Here is a 25,456-nt window from a genome sequence, read left to right as displayed (position 1 = left end):
CCTGTTAATAAAAGAGAGAGATTTTCTTCATCATCATCATCATCATCAACCATCGTATTCAGCACCAGTAAATTCCAGCAAGGCTCTAGATTGTTCAGTTCATTTATGCAACAAATTCTCCTTTCATCATCTTATTCAGAACAAGCATTTCAATGACCGAACCATGTCAGTATGACCAGACTAAACTCCACCTAGCAGAACAGACATTGTTGGGATGTTGCTGGATATAGTGTATGAGAAGGAAATTGATCAGTATGCAGAAAACATTGATGGGAAATTTGTTAATCTAAGTCTTGATGGATGGAGCAATATACACAATGATCCAGTAATATGTGCTTGTGTGAAAACGGAAGATGGCATTGCCTATTTTACAGAAACAATGGATACATCAGGAAATGCCCATACAGCAGACTACTTAAAAGAAAGAACTGTAAAAGCTATAACAAATTAAAGTGTCAAGAGTAGCTTTGTCACAGATAATGCTTCAAATATAGCAAAGATGAGAAGAAATCTAGAAGAAGATAATGAAAGAAACCATATTTTATTATATATAAAAGCTGTGCTCATTTAATGTATCTTTTAGCCAAAGACTTAAGAACAACTCCAGGAATAAAAGGAAAATGTTGAAACTGCAAGATCCTTCCATAACAACACACTTTGCTTTAGCTTTACTGAATAGAGCTGAAGGATCCAAACTAATTCTCCCCCAAGATGTATGATGGAATTCAGTGGTTGACTCTTTTGAGCTATTTATTAAGATCTGGACTATTCTCATAAATTGTGAAGGAATTCATGACAAAGGAGATGGAACTATCACAACAAAAACAGTCAACTTCAGACTAAAAGCAAAATGTAGACAGATAGACCATATGCTGAATATACTAAACCAATTTCCATTGCCTTGGACAATCGGCAGAAAGATTGCTACTGATGCTGTTGAAATTTGGAAAGAACGTCAAAAGATATTTCAGAAAGAAATACCCAACAACAAAGTTAAATTGCAGGTAGTGAAGAAACAGATTAATTCCACCTCATTTTCTTGCCAATATTTTCAACCCAAAGTCCTAGAGTAGGTGCCTAACTCCTGAAGGAGATACTGCTATGGCATGGGTACCTAATAATCATCCATCAATCATGTCAACCATGGTAAGTTTCAGGGCTGGAGATGAACCATTCAAGCAGACATGTTTGCTGATGATGTTTTTTAAAAAGTCACATCACTGAACGGGTGGAAGTCACTAAGCACCTGGAACCAGAGAGTTTGCTGAAATGCTAAACCATATTTTGACAAAAGTGGGCATAGAAAGAATCTTTTCCATTGGACTAATTCAGTCAATGTTGAGAAATCTACTGGGAGTTCAAAAAGCAGGAAAACTTGTCTCTAAACCTATAAATAAAAATGAGGAAAGAGGTGATAAGATACACTAGTTTTAAAAGTCCTCAGGACAACTAAGTAACTTAAGAGGCTGCTGTCTCATTTTCAAGAGACTTAGGTGAGTAAGAACTTAAGCTCCAGTCAATCACTTTCACTTAGGCATATTTGAAAATTTTCCCAGGATGACCTGAAATAATCAGTTTAATTCACTGACTACAGTTAATCCTTCTATTCCTTTAATGAATCATTTAATTGTAAAATATTAAACTTGTTTTGACAAGAGAAGTTCATGTATCCAAAACATTTAAGGTTGTTTTGTTTAGTAAGTTTTGTATGCTATTCTGTGTTTAATTAAATTCCAGTTACCATCCTAATGCAGCTTGACACAAATAATGAGCAAAAAAGTTAATTACCTAAATAAGCAACATATCATTCATCATGTTCTCACACACTAAAAGTGTACAATTACAAATAATTGAAAACATTAAACTATATAATTGCTTAAATAAAGGTATATAGTTCCAATGTAACTTCTAAGGTAGGCAAAAAAGATGTATCAAATCCAGCGTAAAGGTTCTATTTAGTTGTAATTCAACATGTTTTAATGGTTCTATCAACCAGTGAGGATGTATCTTTCTTTAGAAAGCAACTGAAGTACAAATGAAAAAGTTGATTAAAATTGATACAACCCAACTGGCCAGAAAGGAGTCAAAGCCACGTAACACTGCATTTATGAAAATGTCATCTTAAATGGGCAAACAAAGCTGTTTAAAGACAATCAACTTTTTATTTATGAAAAACATGAATCCGTGTATACTTTTGAGAATATACAATATGCACCTCTGGTAAATCAGGGCTTACTGGACTCAGCTCTTGTGAAGACCTCTTGACTCCAGAAGATAGTTTTGTTGTGTCTGCAACTTCACCATTAGGCAAAATACCATCTGCAAACCAGACTCTCCTCTGTTCTCTGGTACACAGCCCTAAAATGGGTTTAAAAAAAACAAAACACCACACCAGAACACTAATTTGGTATTACCACAGTTTTCCAGCAGCAAAAGGGTCTGTATAAAATTTCAGGCTTTTTTCCAAATTAAGATTTTACATTAAGCATGTTGGATTTAGTATGAACCACAATTATAGTTCAGAGATTTTTTTTAGTGCAAGAGATGCATCTTTCTACATATATTTCTCCAAAACATGGGAATTTTCTGATTTAAAAGTAGTAAAAGTTACTGGAACTAAGCAGTCACCCTACACACACAACTGGTGTTCTCTCCAATCAGTCAAGCAGAACTGTGGGCAAAGATATTCCCACATCACCAACAGAAGTAACCAAGCAATAGTTAATGCATCAATTCCTATTTAGTTAAAACAAGCTGCTATTTACTTAATCAATTAACTCTGGAGTAGAAGAAGTATGGCAACATATCATGGATACAAGACAACAGTTTATCAGCAAAGCAATTCATATAACCTACCACTTTTTGTTTTAAAGATACTCTAAGTACATCTAATCTTTTATCAGTGACATTTTTGTAATAAGCAGAAACAATTTTAAAATGTAGTTGACATAAATGAGATGAAGATGTGCTTTATCCATTATCACTTCTAGCCAGAGAATGTTTTGTCACCCAACTACTTGCTTTGTTTTAGTACTATTTATATTCCTGTAGCATCTAGAGGCCCCATCTGAGATCACAGTCCCTTGTGCTATGCACTGGACACAGTGAGATATAGTCCCTACCCTGAAAAGCTTACAACCAAACTAGATGAGACAGGGGTAATGCTTCCTTTAGCTTTTTTACAGGTGAAGAACTAAGACAGATTGAGTGACTCGTCCAAGCTCACACAGGGAGCCCGAGTCCATGGCAGAGCTCAGAATTGAAAGCAAGTTTCTCTGAATCCCAGTCCAGGATCTTAACCCCAAAAGCATCCTTATTCTCAACTCATAGCTTTTTTCTGAATGGCTACACTGATTAATTAAAGAAATCTAGCCATTCTGCAAAACCATCTATTCTATGTATGTGTTGAAAAGCTTAGAAAATGTAGATAACAGATTGCAACTCAAAATTACTTAGCTTACCATCAGCACCTGGTTGTTTAAGTACAGAGATAGGTAACAAAACAGAAGATGAAGGAGAATTAGGTGTGCCACCTGTCTGAGCTTCCTGCAAAGGTGGAACAGTAGAACAACATTCAGAGGAGATACTCGAATTAGGGATGGGACCAGTTGGACTCATCATCCTTTCAAATGCCTGTGCTAAAAGGAAAAAATGCACTTAGTGTTTAAGATCATGCTATTTATTACATGTTTACAGCTGCCTCAAATTTTAAATTAAATATTCCTGTCTGCTGTTTTTCTTCTAAACCTAGAAATGGACACTCATTGTACAGCCTTTTGCTTCAGCAATGACCATACATAAAACGATTCAATTCCTGTAACTACACATATCTCATTTACAACAAAAACAATGAGGAGTCCTTGTGGCACCTTACAGACTAAAATTTATTTGGGCATAAGCTTTCGCGGGCACTACAAAAAGTAATTTTCCCTCTGTTGATATTCACCCCTTCTCATCAACTGTTGGGAATGGGCCACATCCACCCTGATTGAATTGGATTCGTTAGCACTGACCCCCCACTTGGTTAGGCAACTCCCATCTTTTCATGTGCCGTGTATTCATTTATACCTGCCTACTGTATTTTTCAGTCCATGCATCTCATGAAGTGGGTTATAGCGCATAAAAGCTTATGCCCAAATAAATTTGTTAAGTCTCTAAGGTGCCACAAGGACTCCTTGTTGTTTTTATTGATACAGACTAACACGACTACCCCTCTGAAACCCATAATTTACAACAGTAATCAAATGGAGAAGGATATTCACGGAGACTGTAAAAAAAATAGACTAAGGATTTCTCAACTTAAGTAGTGATACTATGTTGTCCTATCTATTAATCACAAATCACACTAGCTTGATTTCATGCTCACTTGTGAAAAATGTTTGTGAAGTACTGACAAATCCCATCTTTACCTTTCCCAATATGGAAAATAAGGCTCTATAGTGGAGTTTCAATACCAAACACATTTAGGTGCTTAACTCTTCTATTACAGGCAGGATAATATTATAAGTTAAAAACAAGCTTTAACTGGGATAATCAAAAAAAAGAAGAAATAAATCTGATTCATGATGAAAAAACCACGGTAGATAAAACAGGAATGCACTCCTCTTTTACCTTTCTTAAATGTTTCAATACAAGAAATTAGGGCTTCAGTTTGTCACCCTTGTTCCCAATACTACTAATGTCACATCTTCGCACAATTTAACCTTCCTCAAAAGGACTGCACAATCTTGCATAGTCCATTTAGACAAACATTTATGACACAAGTGGAGGCATAATAGAGTGGACTAGGGGGACACGGTCTTGGGAACAATCTGATGAAGACTTCTTCAGCTAAACAGAAGGTTGAAAATGTTGCTTGCCTCAACACACACAGCCTTGGGAAAGGAATTACATGCAGTATTTTTGCAATTTAGACTCCACACTAGCCAACCAAACAGCAGCACCCTAGCTGCATTAGAAATCCTATGCTTTCCATCAAGTATATGCATAATTACTGTGGCTGTGGCAGAGAATGAAGATGGAAGATTGAAGTCACTGACAACTACTAGACAGGCAAATTTTATCAACATTTCAATCACTGTCTTAGAAAGGAAATTCTTCCTCCTGGGTACACAGATTCATCTTTCAGTCCTAAAATAGCAATTTTGCTTAACTTCTCTCCTTTGATGAAAGCAGTAATTACAAGTAAATAAAACCATGATCACAACTTTTTACCTTTATTAATAGATTTGTAACAGCCAATACAGACTCTTGCTTCCTTTTCAGTGTACTGCAGCTTACACCTCCGATTGCAACAACCACCACAGAATACCTGGGTCAGAACAAAATCTAGTTTAAACATTTTACTTGGATATGGTAGCGCCACCTATAGTTAAGATAGTCTTACAATGAGAAGTGCCAGGCAATTTTTACTTACTCGTATAATTACCAAGCTAACCATCTGAGCTGAAATTTTCCATGCTGGGTGTATGCCTCATGCTGAAATTTTTGCATTTCAGCAAAAATGGTGTAACCATCTCTCAGAATGAGGTTGGGGTGGAAATTTTTGTCCTCTCATATAAATACATTTCCATAACTGTTTCTCATTGAGAAGCTCTACATCCTCATGCTTTGGAGCAGGAATTTGAAGTTTAGGAGGGATTGCCTTTACGTTGAGGATGCACTTTTTGCTGTTCCCATGAAAATACACTTAAATTTGGCCAAATTATAAGCCTTTGAAAGATTTTAGGTCTCATGAAGGTGGCCACTCCTTAAATGGGGAAAAATGCATTTACTATGACCATAAGAACCCTAGAAAGTGTAGGATGAGAAAAGATGGGTTTGACCTTAATGTAACTTCAGAGTAGATATTACTGCCATATGGAACTTTAGAGAAGTTAAGGATAACCCCCAAGACTTAAAGGTGCAGAAGATGCTGTAAGACAGCAGAGTTCCCAGCCTAAGACTGAGCAAACCTTTTATCCAGTGCCCCAGATAGTAAACTCACTTGCAATTTTTTAGACTTTTCAAGGTGCTTTTGCAGCTCAACACAAGGGACTATATATCCCACATCTGAGAATATACAGGGGCACCTCTGGGTCTCGGTTTGCACATGCTCAGTAGAGACTTAAGAGTTTGGAAGCTAAGTTTTCTGAAAATGCCATTTGTACTGGACATGTTCTAGCCCAGGGCTGCAAGAGCTAGGCAGGACTTTAGCCTGGAACATCAACTGCAGGTAACGTAGCAACAAAAACCAAAACTAAGAGCAGGAAGACTATTTCTCCTCTGCTCTCAGGCAATATGGATGAAGAAACAGCTGACTCCAAAGCAGAAGAGACAAGAGATAAGCATGGATTGGGGGGAGAGAGTAGATTCATATAACTAGCTATGGGGAAGGAGAAAGACTAGAATTGGCTAGGCGAGAAGACTGGGATGTGACTCTGATGGGGGAGCACTGAGGAAAAAAAAGACAAACTATCTAGGCAAGGAAAATGGTATGAGGTATGGGGGGGGGGAGGAGAACTACTGAGACATGAGTGGGATGGAAGGGACAGACACAGAATGGGTCAGACTTGGGTTAAAAAACAGGGGCAGGATGATCTGTGACCACTAGAGAACACAGTCCTCCAGAACTTCAAAAGGAACCCAACATTCCTAAATCTCAACATACTTCTGTCATCAGCAAGACAGCTGTAAAACCTACCATCAAAATGAGCGTTCATCCTCTTCTAGAGTCTGGTTCACATACCAGATGACAACTTACTAGTGCTGTCAGTGAGCAGTTACCATGAGCCAAAATGGCAGATGTCTGTACTGTGGATCTAAGAGTTCCAACCCTGTTACTCAACCCTGTGGTATCAATATAAATCTATGAAATAAACTTACTTTTTTTTTCAGATTACCTTTTAAAAAGTTACAAACAAAATTATAGATAAAAAGATATGAAAAAATTAAGTTTGTAAAGTCAAGTACTCAAAAGTCAGGCAATGTCAAAATTAATATTGCCCAGAAATTCATATGGTCTCCCTATGAGTATGCATTATGATACAACTGCCATTACATAATCACATTTTTTTTTTTTTAAACAGTACTCCTGCCTCAGTCACAGCACAAGGTAAAACTGCTGTGAGGATGAAACAGGGTTGCGTAATGAAGGAAATGTGTGTAATACCACTGCATTATTTGCTACAGAATTTAGAAGGTGTATAGTGAATAAGGCTGGGGACAGCAGGTTAAGACAGCTGAATAATCCTCTGGAGAACTGGATTCTGCCATAGAGTTCTCAAGTGATTCTGGACAACTTGTTTAAACTAAAAACTTACCCCAGGTGCTTAGTTAGTGACCACCTGTGAAATGATATGCAGAATACTAAACACTCAGCTCTAACTAGAACCTATTGGAGATGTGCTTTGAACATGTGAAATGGTAAAAATAATATGTTACGTGCTTTGAAAAAAAATCAGGCTCTAGGCATCTCAAATTGGGCACCCAAAATTAGTGTACACTGTTGACCTTAATCTCTGAGCCACAGCTTCCTGTGTGTAAAACAGGAATAATACTGTCACCTCACAGGAGTGAGGTGAAAATAAGATGTATTACTATTTGTGAAGCAATCAGATAGTGATGGAGTGCCACAGAAAAGCCTATGAGGAAATTAATTATGTATTCAGAGAAGGCTTAAATGATGTGTGGCCCCATACCTTATTTACTGCACATTGAACCAGGATAATATAAAATATTAGATAGCAGCTTGCTGCTCATTAAGCACTATTCATCTGCACTGAATGAGGCAGGGGTCCTTAGTAAAAAATAGTATGTGATCATGTAATTAAAATCTAAGACTATTGTAATGTATATGCACTAAGTAGGCTGCACAGGCTTACGCTAAGCTCTTTGGGGCAGGGATCTTTTGTTCTGTGTTTGTACAGCACCTAACAGTGGGATTCTCGTTCAAGACTAGGGCTCCTAGATGTTACAATATCCTTAATTCTAGCATTTCTTAACTGTACGGTGCTTGACTTCGCAGTCTTAATATTCTTTTAACTTAGTGATTTTGTGTAATATATTAGCTCCATAGCAGATCATTGACATACAGTGGAAAAATAACTGAAAATAGCAAATCTTATTCATTATACCGACGACTTTACAGATTACCACAATCAAGAGTAATTATGAGTTGTCTTCCCCACATTCCCTGAACTGTCTCAGATTTCATTATGACTTGAAATACTAATTTTTATTATTCCATCATTTAGAGGGCAGAAAAAAAAAAAACTTCGGCTATCCAAAGAAAAAACTCCTTTGTAATTAAGGTGGTCAGTAACAGGTCATAGGGCAAGATTTTCCCCCTCAACTGTATTTTCACAGCAAAATCTTGTATCTTTGCTTAATACTTAGTATTTGACAATCACTGAGTCATCTGTAACTATAACACACATAGTTAATTTAATTCAAAAGTTTCCTAATGAAAAGTTGATAGGAGCCTAAAAAAGTAGTACTAAATATCAGGCAAAGGAAGGAAAAACTAAGTCAGAGTGGTTTTATTAGATTGAAAACCATTGTGTTATGGCATCATATTTTTCATTTGAGGACCCCAAAAAATTCTGAATGGAGATGCAGACTCCTTTGGAAATCTTAAGACAGTTTGCAGACTCCCAAGGGTCCATGGACCACAGGTTGAAAACCCCTGCTGTAATATAATCCATGGGCAAAAGCAATTTAATGCAAAGCACTTTTTTATAACTTACTTTCCCACACGCACGACAGTGGTGTCTTCTTTTTGTAAATGTGAATTTGACTTGGCAGTTCATGCAGTTGGGTGCCTCTGAATCAGGAACCCAGGGTGGCTGTTTTAATCCCAGAACTAGATGTGTTTTAACAGGTTCTACACTTGCAGATATGCAACTTCCGCCTGCTTCCAAGGAGTTTTCTGTATCAGGCTGATTACATTTGGAGCTTATGTCAGTACTAGTTTTGGTTTCTGAGAGAGGGGCCTTTGGGGGTATGCAATTCACTTCCTGGAATTCAGTCGTAGGCATATTTGGCTCTCTCTCAGTTGCAGTTCTTTGAGGAAGATTAAGCAACTGTTTAGGTCTAGCACCTCCAATATGTAAATTCTGATGGCTAAGAGTAGGGACAGGTACTTCAATAGGAGTCTCAGTTATATGGTTAGAGGCCTCTTGTTGAATAGGATATGTATTTTTTTCTGGGGGAGACTCCAATTTATATTCAACATCAGCTATTCTACAAGTACTTTTAATACTGGAAATCTCTTCAATCTCCTCCAGTTTTGCTTTTGTTTGTGAATCATCGACCCTTTTGAAATCCAGGTTTGCATCAGACTCCAGCAGATCATCCATACCTTCTTCAAAGGGCTCTGAATTATTGGGCTGAAGACACTGTCCAAATAAAAAGGCATCAAGCTCAGCATCACTAATCAGTGAATCACTTTTAATTAAGTCTTCCTCAATAGTTAAGTCAGCTAAAACTGGACAAGTAATACTTTGATCATGACTGTCAACTGGCTGAATACCATCACTGCAGAGTTCAATTTTAGATTCTCCAACAGGGCCAGCAGCAGCAGCAGCATGGATTTGGGGAGAATCACCTTTATTAATTTTGTTGTCAGATTCCCTCTTCTTTCCGGCTATAGTTATAGCTTCTTCTACAAAGCATTGGTTGATTTGGTTTAGATAGCCTTCCTGTTCAGAATGTTCCATCTTTCCAGAGGATTCCATATTGGAGAATCCATGCTTAGATTTTCCTGCATGCATAATCACAGTATCACTGATGACATCTGCTTTTTCATTCTGAGGTATATGACCACTTTTGTCTTCTGTTACAACTAATGAACCACATATGGATACAGCAAGTGGAAGACATGACAATGACGTTTGGATATCTTCAGCAGTTACATGTGAAATTGAAACACTGTGCAATATTTCATTGGTATTAAGTTCTGGACTGCACAAGTTCTCTTCTGTACTTTTCATCTTATCTAATACTACCCTATCCTCTATTTGAGATGAAGAATCTGGTAAAACACATTTTCCAGATAATTTTAAACTGCTTTTGTGTAATTCAGAACTCTTTGGCAGATCAGAAGGCAAGGATTCCCCATTATCTTCATCTTTTGAATCTACATTTTCATTAATACTCTCTTCAGGTGACTCTTGACTTATCACACAGCACAGACTTGCATCTTTTAGTGATTCACAAGGCAGCTTTTCAAGGATTGTGTCATCTTTGGAACTGAGTGCATTCGGGGTCTGTGATGTTACAAAGGCAGAAGTAGAGTTAAGGCCTGTGATTTGTTCCAGCTGATCAAATACCTGATTATCCTTTAAAGTTTCTGTCCTATTTTGACCATCAAGTGAATCTGAGAGCTTTGCTTTACCACGGCTGTGTGTTTTAAAATCCAACTGGCTCAACTCTTTTGTTGCAACATGTCCTTCATCTTGTAGTGTTGAGTCTCCACCACTCTGTTGTTCTGTGCCTGAAACACCACCAAAAGCTACTGACAAACTACAAACTGTAGCTGGTACTAAAGATAAATCAAACCCAACCAAAGAGTTCTCATTACATTGGAAGTCATCTGGCTGCAGCTTCTGAATATCTTCATGATTACTCGCTGAATGGATCAAATTACCTGTGTCACTGATGAGATCACATACAGGTATACTACACCTCCCCAGGCTCAAAGGCTGAATTTCATTTGAGGCACCACCATCTACAGTAGACAGAAGATCGAGTCCAGTAACATTTTTCTCACTTTGCGCTGAGGAATTCAGTTCAAACTTTGCTGTATTTGTTGTAGCCTGACTGGCTAAAGAGAATTCTTCTGACATACTGCAAATGCTAACATATTCTTGCACTTTTGGTACCAGGAATACAGGTTGTAAGTAATCCAATTCTGAAGAGACTGAATGCTGTATTGAATCACACTGGTTTGCAGCTGTTCTGTAGCAGTCAAGTTCATCTATTTAAACACAAAAAGGGATCAAAAGCAAAGTTTATAAAACTGGTTCTTCACATGGCACTCCCGCTTTGCAAAACCTTTCTTCAAACAAAAAACACCACTTATGAAGAACAGATCTAATTATTTTCACTTCCTCTTGGTCTTAACCATTTAAGTTTGTTTTCCCCCATACAACAATAAATAAATAAAAATAATAAAAAGTAGCACGAAGATCCAACTAACCTGTATTTTGCTCAAATTCATCAAGTACTTTGTCCAAGTCACAGACTGCTGCTTTAAAGTAATTGTCCATTCTAGTTATGGCTCTTTGTACCTACAAAGAAAAATGTGCTATTTTATTTATTCAAGGGATTAGGTGACAAACTGTTTACAGAATCACCATAAAAATGCTGTTTGAGAATGAGAACAGTTTTATATTTTACAATGAAATATTTTTCTTGCAAATTTTAGCATATTTCCCCATATACAGAATCCAAGATTATAAACACTGCATTATAAAATCCTTTATGTTCAATATGTTCTCAAGAATCCTCAAAGACAGAAAGAAACAGAGGGATCTAAATGGCCTTGCCAAAACTGAATCATTTGAAGGCATTTGCTGTACTGTCACAATTTCAGTTTCAAAGAGTTTAGGGTAGGAATGAACCACAAAGAACAGACACCACTTGATCATCTAGTCTGACCTCCTGTGTATCTCAGGCCATTAAATTTCCCCAATAACCCTTATATTGAACCCAAAAACTTCAGATCAAACGATTTCAGTCCTCAGGAAGCTAACCTGAGATGCGCCACAGGCAGAAGACAGAAGAAACTTGAGCTGCCACCAATGCCCTAAGAAGAGGGATGGACAGAATACAACTGGCCAATCGCATATTGGGCAGGAAAATTCCTTCTTGATCCCTGAAAGCAACCAGCTGAAACTCTGAAGCATGAGATTTGATTACAGTCAATGTCTTAGTGCAGGCTGCAAGTATTAGGAGTATGCACCAGGCAATGCAGAGCTTCTTGTTCTCTCTATGGCACATTAAGGGAAGGAATGAACAGGGGGAGTCATAGGACTGGTCTACACAAGCCGGTTATTTCGGAATTATCTGAGTTAATTGGAAGAAAAATGATTCTGTCCACACAACCAAACCTTTATTTATTTATTTATTTTTATTTAAAGGACTCTTTAATCCGATTTCTGTACTCCACCTCAGCAAGTGACACAGCACTTAAATCAAGATTGCAATCCTGGGTTAAAGGTATTGTAGACGCAATTCGAGGTTATTGGCCTCCGGGACCTATCTCGGAATGCTCCTTTGTGACCACTCTGGACAACACTTTCAACTCAGATGCACTACCCAGGTGAGCAGGAAAAGCCCCGGGAACTTTTGAATTTAATATCTTGTTTGGTCACCATCAGCACAGGTGACCATCAGCACAGTCCACCATCACAGGCAACCATACAGAGTCCACCATCACAAGAGATCATGCAGTCCCAGATTTGCAGACGAGCTCCAGCATGGTCCAAACGGGAGGTACTGGATCTCATCACATATTGGGGAGACAAATCAGTTATGGAAGAACTACGTTCCAAAAAAAGGAACGCAAATACCTACACTAAAGTCTCCAGGGCCATGACAGAAAGAGGCTACTCCAGGGACACAGAGCAGTGTCATACAAAAATCAAGGAGCTCAGGCAAGTGTAACAAAAAGCCAGAGAGGTGAACAGGCACTCTGGGTCACAGGCCCATACATTCCGCTTCTACCGTGAGCTGCATGCAATTATGGGGGATGACACCACCATTACCTGACCACTGTCCATGGACACCTGTGGAGGAAGACACACTGGAGGACGAAGAGGAGGAGGGCAGTGCACAGGCAGCAAGTGAGGAATCCGTTTTTCCCCCCTAGCCAGGAACTATTAACACTAGAGTCAACAGCCTCCCCCTACTCCCAAGGCAGGCTCTCGGGCCATGACTCCGGAGAAGGTACTTCTGGTGAGAGAGTGTCTGATTCGAGCCACGTGGTGTGGGGAAAACCAGCCACGCTGGGCTGTTCACGTTTAGTTTAAAGGCTCATCTCTGCTCAGAGGCTCATCAGAGCCACGTGGTGTGTGTGGGGGTGGGGGGGCATTGTGTGAAGAGATCATCCCAGAGAGCCCGTAGGAGAGCTATTTGGTTCAAGATGGCCGATGAAAGGCAGGAAATGGTTGTCTTCTGTAGGTTTCACGGAGGCGGGAAGCTCACTAGAGCTGCAAGAGCAGGAGAGCAGAGTTTGCAGCGCAAGCTGTGTGGCTCAGTTCACGATGGCCGAAAAATAGTGGGAAATTGTTGCCTTCCTTCTGTAGCTTCCACAGGAGCCCAGGACCAACAAAAGGGAAAAATGAGCTAGCAATGCAAGAGCGAGAGAGCAGAGTTTGCTGCGGAGCTGTGCTACTCAGTTCACAGTAGCTGAAAAATGGCAGGAAATGGTTAGATAAGAGAGTAGATAGAAACACGAGAGGACACATGAGGTGGATTCATAGTACCAGGACACAGGCAGTGCACTGTACTGCACCGTCTGCTGGCAGTATGGCGTCTGCCATAGCTTTCACGGAGGGAGGAGCGAGTAATGACACACACTCAGAAACACCTGCGAGAATGTTTTTGCCCCATCATGCAGTGGGAGGTTAACCCAGAATTACAATGGGCGCAGGAACTGCAGGAACTATGGGATAGCTTCCTACAGCACACTGCTCCGACTTTCAGTGCTAGCCTCAGTACTGTGGACACACTCAGCTGAATTCACACGCTTTAGTGGGGACGCACAACATAGAATGTATACAATCGCTTCCGAAAATTCAAATAGAATAAGTTTGAATTAATTTCGTACTGTAGATGTACCCTACAGACTGCAAAGCCTGACTCCCGACCACCTACAGAACACAGAATTCCTCCCACAACTGGATTAAAGTATATTTTTTAGAAAAAGATTTCTAATCTAATTTTAATGATGCCAAGTGAGGGTGAATCCACCACCTCCCCCGATAAGATGTTCCAAAACTTAATTACTCTCAGAGCCAGGAAGTTGCATCTTATTTCAAGGATGAAGTTGTCCAAATTCAACATTCAGCCACTGGATCTTGTTATGCCTTTGTCTGCAAGACTGAAAATCCCCTTACTATCAGATATCTTTTCCAGGGTATATTCCTGTGCATGGTGATCATGTTACCTCTCAAACTGAGTAAATTGAGCTCCTTCAGTTCTGTGTTGCAAAGCTTGTTTACCAGTACTGGATTATTTTTGTAGCCCTCCTAACTCCTTCCACTATTTCCATATCATTTTCTGGAAGTGTGGACACCAGAACAGTACACACTATTCCAGTAGCAGTCTACCTATGCTGTGTACAGAAGCATGACCATTTCCTTATTTCTACTTAATATTCCCTTTTCATACATCCAGAGATCACATTGGCCCTTTTTTGCTGCAGCATTGCACTGAGTGGTCATGCTGAGAGTGATCTACAATCATCCCTAAGCTCTTCTATGAGTCATTGCTTTCCATAGCCAGATATATTACTTGCATTTACCTGTATTAAAAACACATTGTTGGATTGTGATCATTTAACCAGACTATTCACATCACTTTGTAACAGAAACCTGCCCTTTTTGTTGTTTAGTATTCTACCAATCTTAGTGTTATCTACCAATTTTATCAGCAAAAGATTTTATAATTAAATGGACGTTTGGATTAGAAGGAGGAGGAAAATGAAAGTGCAACTGCTATTTAGATTTATGCACATTTGCAGAATGCACTGAAGTGTATGTGCACAGGTAAGAATCACCAACTCAATTATGTTTGAGTACAATAGTTAAGAAACTTTTTGAATACAAAGTGTCTCCTTTAGGTTACTATACTCACAGCCATGCATTACTCACTCCAACTGACATGCAGTGTTTAGCAGGCTGTTTGACTTGTCAACTAAACCCTTTATTTCCCTATAAAACAGGCAGAACACAGACACCAGTAGTGCAAGCGTCCCAAATTGTTTTAACCCCATTCCTTGTCTCCTTTCCTTGCCCGTTCATTCAATCATCTGACCTCTGTACCTAACACTGCAAAAAAAACTGACAACCCAGTTACAAAATAACCACCACATTTGATTTGTGGTCTCCTGGCAAGTGAGAACTTGACTGAGACCACAAACTCATTTCCTACAGGCAATAAGGAGTCTTCAGATGGCAACAACTTTCAGCTGTTAAGCATTTCATGTCATTTAGACTAAACTTGGGGCACAAAGCTTATTTCTATTAATATCTTGAGAAATGTAGTCCAAGACAGAACTACTGTAAGTAAATATTATTTTATGTTCTGCCTCTTATAGTTAGTCTATGCATAAAGAAAATTACAAGAATTGAGCGGAAAATTATGTTACCAATACTAGGCAGAGGGGCCTAGGTGGACACAGGGCCACCTTCTATCCCCAAGTCAGTCTTCATTAGTGACCATTAACTTATTCCTTTTCATGATCAATTATTTCACTAGATTACTTTGCACAAATAAGATTTTTAGAAATGTTACATTAAAAAAACCCTGTAGTTTAAACATTCATTTTAGAAGCTACCACTTCATGTCTAGAACTTTTATTAGAGTTGAGAACCTGTACACTTGCTTTTAGCCTAGTCACAAACAATTTTTCCTCCTGTGAAAAGGGATATAAATGATCAGACCTACAGGCATGAGCTCACCACTACTGACGGGGGTTGGGCACAAACTTCTGCCAAGAATAGGTTATTCCATAGTTGCCCACTGTGGGCTTTCTTGTACCTTACTCTGAAACACCTCATACTGGTCATTATGAAACAGGATACTGGACCAGAACTCTGGTCTGACCCAGTATGGCAATTCTTATTTTTTATACTATTAAACCTTCAAGAATAAAATATTAACACTGCCTTAAAACATTACTTAAAAATGTACTTTTATATGCACACTAATAAAATTACTGAAGAGCTTTATGAACACTGACTTTCAGTATCAGAGTATCATTATATTATGCAGCACCAAACACTGCAACCACATACAAAACCCTTGTAATTCAGACATATGATGTCACCTATGAATTATGAATAAGGTAATTATATTCAAGCTGCAGAATGGGGAAGCTGTTGCAGAAAGACAAGTCATATTATCTGAATTTTATCTTAATTTTCTTCTGGGACTCTAGTCAATATATTAGCCAGTCAGGCTTCAGTCTCCAGGATTAGGGTTCTAGAAAACTGTCTGTGGAATTACAGCCCTATAACTAAGTTACCCATTTACTGTAACTGATTTCTTGAACATTTTTTATTATATATATGTTAAAAATACAGTAAGCAAAGTATCTAATTGTAGCTCCTGATGTTCAACATCTTTTAAAAATTCTATGTTTAGAGTATTTTAAAAGGCAAGACAAGACTAGATAGCTTTAAACAACTGTTTTTATCTTTTATTAGAGCTTGAATTTGTGTTTCTCTGACAAAAAGATACTTCGGAAAAATAATTAATCTTATAACTGAACTGTTTACAGCTCAGCCCAGTATTCACATTAAATAGAAAGGAAATAACAAATAAGATGTTTTTCATTAATGGCTGCTCACCTCCTGAAGAAAGATTAATAGGATTTATACATTTTACTGATTAAAAAAAAATGTAAGGGGGTACTGAGGCAGAGTGAAGAGATTAAAAAATTCCTCAGGCAAATCTTTGTCAATCTACATTTTTTCTTAGAGCATAAACCTTTCTGGGGCAAGGACTGTCCTCCTTTGTATTTGGACAGCACCAGGCATAACAAGGACCTGACCCTTATTGACGCTCCTTGACACTACCAGAATAGAAACAAATATTTATCCCTAATTGGTTGTGGAAGACTGCTGCTGAACACATACGCCTCCCTCAGGGGGCTGAATCCATTACAACTTTGGATCACTCCTAGCCTCCACTAGAACGGATTGAAAGAAGCAGAAAGAATCTGGGAGGATGAAAAGCTGCCTGAGTTTGGGAGGGGAGATTTATGGTAGGTATGCATGTGAATTTTTTAATATTTTTTTCGGTGGGGGAAGCTTGTATAAAAGTCCCACTTGTACTGAAGTTGAGAGGAGCCTGCATGCGTAGGTGGATTCTGCCTGTGTTTGTGTACTTGCTTGATTATGAAAAGAACACTGTAGAGAGAAAGATTGTCAGAGCATGCAGAAGAAAATCATGTGTGGTTTGTGACTGGGAAAGAAATGGATGAAAGTTTTTGGAGGGGACGGAGGAGACCCAAGATGAAACTGGGGATAGTAATAGAGAAATCGGGAATTGAGAATACAAGGTAATAAAGGAATAAAAGAGGGTGAGGTAAGAGACTAGAAACTTGGAGGGAGGGAAGACGAGCGCACAACAAAGGAGATGACAGACAAGAAAAGACTTGAGAAAATAGACTGAAGAGAGAAAAATAAACAGAAGAAAAGAACATAGAATGGAGATAAGTAAAAATTTACTTAACAGAAAAGGTGGGTGCAAAGTGAGGCAATAACCAACTCAAGTATGCTAGAAGAACAGAAATTCACCAGGGCCAGCCCCGGCTGTTTAGGCTGCCTGTCTCCCAATTTTATCTTTAGGTCAAACAAAATTCTCTCCTAATTTCCCCACAACTTTTTTCTGTAGCTGCTTCTAAAAGCACCCCAGTTTTTGAAAAATACGGTGGTCACTTTATAGACGACAGTCCTCCAAAGAAAACCCAACTGTTGCAGAAAGTTGTGCTGGCAATTAAGTATTGGGTGCTCTTTCCTTTAAGCCAATACTCAACTCCCTGCATGACATTGGGCAAGAGGATGCAGGGGTAAGGGGTGGAGCTATATGGCTGGAGATGTTTTTAAGATGAGAAATAAGTCTGAGGCCCTCACTATCCCGATCAATCCCATAACGTCTTAAGAAGAGAGGGAGCATTAACTCCAGTGCCCAAAATCTAACTAAAATAACTACATTCTGAATATGTAAATTTCCCCTACCTTTTGAATCAGGGATTTTTTTTCCCTCCCTCATTTCCCCTCCTGAAAAAATAAATGTAGTGCTGTCAGTACCAAAGAGATGGCACCTTTCAGCCAAGAGGTGGTTATATGATCACATACTACAACTATGTCAGTTTGTGGCATTTCCTAGTGATGTAGTTAGTGGTAGCAATATTTCATGACAAAAGAATTTTACTTTTATAGCACCCATAACAATTGCCTGACTGTTTATGGTAAGCAACCACAAGACACTGTATGAATTATTTGTATTTTTATTCTTCTTTAAAAACAAAAAAACAACCTTCACAAGTTTGTTTGTTTTTTAAGTTCATAATGAACAGGGCACCTAGGCACAAGAGGACTTTTTGTTTAGGACAAGGATGGTGAAGGCTCCTCCTGACTGTTCAGAGGAGACAAGAAGTATTTTGAAAAAAAATGAAATCTGCTTCTCAAGAGCAAGATCCTTACATTTTATTTACCAAGGTGAATGAATGGTATGGGAGCACATGAACACAGATGGATAGACAGGGCGTTCAATTTCAGGGTAAAAAGAAAGTCTGATATTTTAGGTTCTTCATAAATGCTTACGGTTTCATGTTAGCACACACTTAGAAACTGGATTCCAATACTGACTTCCAATCATTATTTTACATTTGTGTATTCAGCAATTAGAGGATAAAGATGCCTTAGAGGGTTATTTTTTTCAACAACATTTTATTTTTATTAAGGTACCATATTTATGCCTGTAAATTATTTCAAAAAACTTGTATACTATTTGAAGGTTATGAAAAATCTCTTCTTTGGTCCTTCAAGAGTCTATATTAAAAAGTCTGAGAGAACATATAGCACCATTCTGCTCTATGACATTTGATATCCGTTCAAAAGGTAGTGCTTTCACAGTACGTTGCTTGAACACTAGCATGATGCCACTTTTCAAAGCAAAAAGTTTCATACAATAGGGATTGCACATTGGGTTGTAGCAGTTCAAGCAAAACTCAAGGTACGTCTATAGTGCAATAAAAAAAACCCACAGCACCAGGGCTTGGGCTTTCGGACTATAAAATTGTAATATAACCATTCAGACTTGGACTGAAGCCCAGGCTCTAAGACGCTCCCCTCTTGCAGAGATTCAGAGCCTGACTCCAGCTCAAGCCTGAACATCTACACAGTAATTTTATAGCCTCACAGTCTCCCCTCTCCCTGCAAGCCTGAGTCAGTTGACTCAAGCCAGTCGGAGGTCTTTTATAGCAGTGTATACATACTCTCAGTTGTCTGTCACTGAGCATGTGCCACCACCTCAAGAGTGAAGAGGGGGGTGTTAAATATTTGTGAACTGGAAGGTTGGAAGTCGTAACCTACAGATGGCAGTCTCTCACAAGATGGGTGAGGTAATATCTTTTATTGGACCAACTTCTCTTCATAAAAGAGGGAAGCTTTTGATGCTACAGAGCTCTTCTTCAGGTCTGGGTAAGGTACTCAGTTGTCACAGATAAATACAAGGTTGAACAGATAGTTTAGCAAAAGTAGTTAACACATATTCTAAGGGACCATTCAAGGTGAAGTGGCCCATTAACATCACTGCAGTCAAAGGACAAAAAGGAGGGTTAGTGGGTTACAGATTGTTGGAATAAGCCATAAATCCAATGTTTATTAACACCATGATTTTTAGTGTCTCGCAAAATTATAAATTTAAGGTTCCAGGCTCATCTTTTCAAAGTGTGCAGTTTTCCTTTAAGGATGAGGACTGAAAGGTCAGATAGCATCATCAATCAATCTGTGAGAAGTGTTTACCCACAGATGATCTGGTGTTTTGTTTTTAATCATTTCCTGTGAGAGTTCTTTCAAGAGTATAATGATCATCTGGTTTCATCCACATAGCTGTTACTGGGGCATTTAGTGCATTGGGTGGATGAGGTACACCACATGTTGGCACGAATCTGAAAAGATGTGTCATGCAGTGTGCTGATCATTGTAGCAGTGGAGATAATGAATGCAGGTTTTGCATCTGCTGTTCTGGCAGAATCAGATTTGTAACCCACTAATCCCCTTTTTAGTCATGTGATTACAGAAGTGTTAACAGGCCACTTCACTTTGAATGGTCCATTATGTTTCTGTATTGGAGTTTACATGAATTATTACTCAAAGTTCTGTATTAATATGCCTAGTAAGGAGTCCAAAAACATTTCCTGGATCTTTTTTGTTATCTGCATTGTTACAGACATATTTGCTTAGAGGTACACCTCTACCTCGATATAATGTTGTTCTCAGGAGCCAAAAAAAAATCTTCACGTTATAGATGAAACTGTGTTATACTGAACTTGGCTTGATCCACTGGAGTGCGCAGTCCCGCCCCCTCAGAGCACTGCTTTACCGCGTTATATCCAAATTTGTGTTATATTGGGTCGTGTTATATCAAGGTAGAGGTGTATTTTAAATAAATTAAAAAATAATTGAAACTAGCATGATTATAATGTGTTTTGACAAATAAAATACGCAGAATTTTGCAGAATTTTTAAATATTATGCACACAATTTTAATTTTTTTTTTAACTTTTACTCTCCCAGGAGTAAAAGATGTTTTACACAGTTAAAGACTGTATGGCCTACGTCTAGCCTACTGACTCACAAGGACTTTGCAGTTATTCTGCTGCAGGAGTTGACTGTCACCCAAGGATAAATAAGTAGGAACCCCTTTAAAAAAAAAAAAAAAAAAAAAAGAGGCTGATCACGAATGTTTCCAAGGAAATATTTACCAAACGGGTCTTTTTTCCAGTTATCTATCATTCTATAATCTATTCATTTTGTAGGTTGAGCACTATTATAATTGGGCCTACAAATTTACCCTAACACTGAGCATAGCTGTAAGCAGTGAGCAAAAGTTTATAAAATGTCAACAACAAAAGTTAAAGGGAAAATGTATGAAAGGGAGACAAACACTGAATGAATCCAAGAAAAAAAGGCCTACTGATACAACTCATGTTAACTTATGTTAAGATCACATGTGGTTAAAAAAAAGCAGCCTGGGATCAGAAATCAGTGAATCAAAATTTGGTGTGTCAGAAATTAAGCCTAACTGGTGGACAAAATAATGAGAAGACAAGCTACTCCACCAATCACTCCCCTTTTGGAATCTTTAGAGAAAAACTGTGGGGAGAAAAGCTGGCTATTGAAGTAAGCTTCATGATCAGGCTGCCATCCCCATCATCTCCAGGGCCTTTGTTATCCTACTGAGAGATGTCTTCACCAGATTAGGCCAGAGAGGGATCCAGATGACATCCCTATCTCTGCTGGCTCTGGCTGAATCCCAATCACCACCTGGGATGTGAGACATTGTCAAACTCCCTACCCATTTGTGTTTTCTTCTCCTTCCCAATTTACTAACCTCCTCCTTTTTCCTTCTGTTTACTAAGAGTCTATATTAGCTGGCCAAGACTGTATATTTTGCAACACTGCTGTGACCAGAAAAAGGCAACTAAACGCACTGCCCTAAACTCATATCAGCATTGGGCAGTTTGCCAGGGCTGTGCCTGTTTTTTTTTTTCCAGTAGTGATGTTGCAAATGAGAGTCAACACCAGAGAGAGAAGCTGTATTTTCTACTTCTGCTGGTCTTTCCTGTCCTCTTGTGAGTTGGTTGTGTTTTGTCTTAAAGGAAATGAGCTCAAAACATAACTGGAGCTGTTGTTGTTGCTGTTATTTCAACTAACTTATCTTTTCCTCAAAGAGACACAGTTTTTAAGCATATATACTGACATCTAAAACAGTGGTTCTCAAATCCGGTCTGCTGCTTGTTCAGGAAAAGCCCCTGGGGGGCCAAGCCGGTTTGTTAACCTGTGGACTGGCAGGTATGGCCAGCACTTCCCTCAGCCCACGCCGCTTCCCGCAACCCCCATTGGCCTGGAGCAGTGAACCACGGCCAGTGAGAGCCGCGACTGGCCGAACCTGCAGAAGCAGCAGGTAAACAAACTGGCCAGGCCTGCCAGGGCTTTCCCTGAACAAGCAGTGGACTGGCTTTGAGAACCACTGATCTAAAAACGGTCAAACTAGGGACTTTTTCCTTCTAAAAACTCTCTTCAGTTAAAAGGAAAGGCAAGATGGGATGTTGTTAAAAGCAAGCCTTCATACCTTACATTCCAAATCCTTTAACTGCTTTTCCTTCTTTTCTGTATCTTTAATAAACGGTTACAAGAATTTTTAATTGTATTTGCACCATGGTACTAAGCAGGCTGATGTCTCTCTAAACCAAACGCTGAACCTTGTTTAAAACTGTTTAATGTTGAGCAGTGATTGGTTTATGCTAACATCTTTCATTCCTTGGGCCTGTTTATTCTCTAAATTAATGTAACAGTAATGGTACATATGGGAGATAAGGGTGTTTGCTAATGTAAATAACTAAAAGTGCATTCCACTTTTCTATGTAAACATTTGGTCTGCTTGGAAACAAACCCACCATAAAACCTTAAACTCATAGTCTCATTGTTTTAAACTTACCCCAACATTTTAGGACTAGCCGTCAATTTAATGTAGTAGAAAATAATCATCATACAAAAAAAACTTACCTGGGGGAGGGAGTGGCCAGCATGTCCCTGCAGTTCCTGACCTAGGCAGAGGGGCCAAGGGGCCCTGCGCTTGCTGTCCCTGCTTCCAGGCACCACCACCGCAACTCCCATTGGCTGCGTGTGAATCCTGGTCAATGAGAGATGCGGAGCCAGACCTTGTGGTGAGGGCAGCACCCGCAGCCTCCCTGGCCTTCTCTCCCCTTAAGAGCTGCAGGGACACACAAAGCCAGGTAGGGAGCCTGCCAGCCCTCCCCACTCAGTGCCAGCAGGAGTCCCAGGCCACACACCGCTGTCCCCCCACCAAGCCACACACCTAGCACATACAGCACCCCCAGACCACACCTCAGAGCACCTGTAGCCCCCCAACCCAAGTTTTAGTTAGGGGTATATAGTACAAGTCATGGACAGGTCACGGGCTGTGAATTTTTGTCCTAGACTTTTACTAAAAATACTCATGACTAAAACGTAGCCTTAATTTTAAGATAATATGATTTTTATAGACTAAAAAAATACTTGTGCCACTCGTGCTCCACAAGCTAAGGCTGCTTCACATATACATTGTTAACTAAATCATTCAGTTGTGGGTCAACTGTACTCACTAGTCTATTTTGAGCAAACCAATCAAAATAAAGCAAAACATCAGTTTATACTGCTCCAATAAAGTAACTGAAAACAATGTTCTGCTTTCTATGGTATGGCAGTAAGCACAATTCAATAACCTGAGGTCTTGAGAGTAATCACGTATATTACATAGTACCTGTGGAGTGCAAATTGCTTCAATCCAAATTAAAGATGTCTAAAAAAAACAGCTGGTCTCCACAATAACGATCTGCAAACAAAGTACCAGTTGCCAATATTTAAGGCTGGTGTTGCATTTGTCAACCCATTTTACTCCACCCCACCCACAGATTTTCAAAGGCAGAAAGTCTCTTTCTACATTTCTAAAATGTCTCTTTCCAATTTATAAAATACCTTGCACATCTAGCAAGCTATACAGATGATTTCCATGACTACTCATAAGTCTTTGTTACTAAACTATAAGAAATACCATGGCAGAGACTAGAAGAAACTATGGTCTGCAAAAGGAACAGCCAAAAGAAGTTAAATGTGTTCAGAGATCACTCATTTTACACCCTCACTGGACAAAAAGTTAGTTTCTAAATACAGTATGAAAGAGAAGCCAGCTGAGACTCAGAGGAGACAGAGAGAAGAAAGAGCAGGAAACGTTATACTGTGATCCCGCAGCAGTCAGGGGTCTCCCTGTACTGGGAACATTGAAGAGTCTCCACAAAGGAGGAAGGAAGAGCTGTGGGGCAGGGCGGGAGGACTTGGTTAAGCTAGGGATGGAAAGCGGCACACACCAGAAAGGGACAATGAATCCCAGGGGCGCCCACCGATTGGGACAGCTTTCCAGGGCCTTCTGCAAGCCCAACAACAGAAGCACAGTGGTTTGCGAAGAGCCTCGCCCCCAAATCCTCCACCATCAGATTCCAGGGACCCCTAATCTCGGGCAGGTGGGTAGATCAACCACCCTCCCCTCCCCCCCCCCATACCCCGCTCACGCCAGGAACTAACCCTGCCCCCCAATACCCTCCTCATCCCGGGCGGAAGGGGGCGGAACTCCCGTCTCCTCACTCCGCTGGGGGGGCGGCGGGCACTGACCCCGCCGCCCCGAAGAGGGTGCTCGGCCCACGGACGCGGCGTGACTCCGCGATGGGCTTCTTCGTCGCGCCTCGGGGCAAGGGGCCGGATCCCGCCTCCCTTAGGCGCCACCTCGCTCACCTCATAGACGCCCCTTCCCCGCTGGCTCCGGGACGGCGACACCCGCCACTGCTCAGCCGCTTGTTTGCGTTTTCACGGGACTCGCTCAGCTTTCTCCGCGCATGCGCAGAGCTTAGTTCTCCTTGGTCCGACGGAGGCTGCGGCCATTCCTTGGAAATTCCTTTCTGCGCCTGCGCAGAATCCTGCACTGTACTTGTGGGGCGTCTTGGCAGCTGGGGGTGAGTTCCTCGAGAGCCTCCTGCTGCATGGAGCAAGGCGGCGTCCAGAGATCTAGCCCCACCCCGCCCTGAGGGCACAGGAGGCGCTGAAGAGCTGGAAAGCTGAACGGCTGGAATCCAATAGTAAAATCATCCTTCAGGTCCAAATTTGCTGCTGGCCGGTAGCTGGCTCCAGGCGGGTCCCCGCGCAGATCTCACACCCAGATCTCACACCCGTTTAGTTAAAATAGCATTAATCTGTTTAGTGACTGATTTCAGTGTGTCTACACTGCAGTCAGCACCGGTTTCGCTACCTTAGTGGACAAAATGTCAGTACAAGTTTTGTGTGAAAAGAAGCCCTCAGTTCTTGTCCAACCTCCTCAGGTTGCAGCAGTTTCAGTCTAAATTATGCACCAAAATCTACGTTAAAGGACTCCAGATTGCAAAAACAAAACACTCAGATGTTAGGAATTGCCGACAGGGGTGGCTCTAGGTATTTTGCCGCCCCAAGCATGGCAGGCAGGCTGCCTTCGGTAGCTTGCCTGCTGGAGGTCCCTGGTCCTGGGGATTCAGTGGCAACCTGCGGGAGGTCTGCGGGACCAGCGGACCCTCCGCAGGCATGCCACCCTTCACAGTGACCAGCAGAGCGCCCCCTGCTTGCTGCCTCAGGCATGTGCTTGGCGTGCTGATGCCTGGAGCTGCCCCTGATTGCTAGAATTAAAGTTGTCTGTGCACCCTTATTTTGTTCCCCTTGTGTGAATATATGGTTGCCAACTTTCTAATGGCACAAAACCGAACACCCTAGCCCTGTCCCTTCCCTAGAGGCCCCATCCCCACTCACTGCTCTCTCCCACCCTCACTCACTTTCACTGGGCTGGGGTAGAGGGTTGTGCTGCAGGAGAGGGTGAGGGCTCCAGCTGAGGGTGCAGGCTCTGGGCTGGGGGGAGGGAGTTGGGATGCAGGAAGGGGC

General features: G+C 40.4%; 1 protein-coding gene across 9 annotated transcripts in view; it reads right to left on the bottom strand.

Annotated features, from left to right (window-relative positions):
- Positions 1 to 24,718, bottom strand: part of ZFYVE16 (zinc finger FYVE-type containing 16) — a 53,679-nt gene extending 28,961 nt beyond the window's left edge. The window contains exons 1-7 of one of the 9 annotated variants that reach the window (XM_075067039.1): positions 24,290 to 24,718; positions 17,952 to 17,993; positions 11,180 to 11,270; positions 8,727 to 10,957; positions 5,215 to 5,311; positions 3,462 to 3,638; positions 2,216 to 2,358 (exon numbers count right to left, since the gene is read on the bottom strand). In XM_075067039.1, the coding sequence (XP_074923140.1) occupies positions 2,216 to 2,358; positions 3,462 to 3,638; positions 5,215 to 5,311; positions 8,727 to 10,957; positions 11,180 to 11,249 (2,718 nt within the window). In that variant the 5' untranslated portion in view covers positions 11,250 to 11,270; positions 17,952 to 17,993; positions 24,290 to 24,718. Of the gene's footprint in view, positions 1 to 2,206; positions 2,359 to 3,461; positions 3,639 to 5,214; positions 5,312 to 8,726; positions 10,958 to 11,179; positions 11,271 to 14,315; positions 14,463 to 17,951; positions 17,994 to 18,430; positions 18,639 to 22,507; positions 23,005 to 24,169; positions 24,261 to 24,289 lie in introns of those variants that run through there. The other 8 variants (XM_075067036.1, XM_032769548.2, XM_032769552.2 and 5 more) reach the window with 8 other exon arrangements.
- Positions 24,719 to 25,456: the final 738 nt, after the last annotated feature.

Source organism: Chelonoidis abingdonii, chromosome 6 (genome assembly GCF_003597395.2).
Source record: "Chelonoidis abingdonii isolate Lonesome George chromosome 6, CheloAbing_2.0, whole genome shotgun sequence".
NCBI classification, from domain to species: domain Eukaryota; kingdom Metazoa; phylum Chordata; order Testudines; family Testudinidae; genus Chelonoidis; species Chelonoidis abingdonii.
This window is presented reverse-complemented; position numbering and strand designations above follow the sequence as displayed.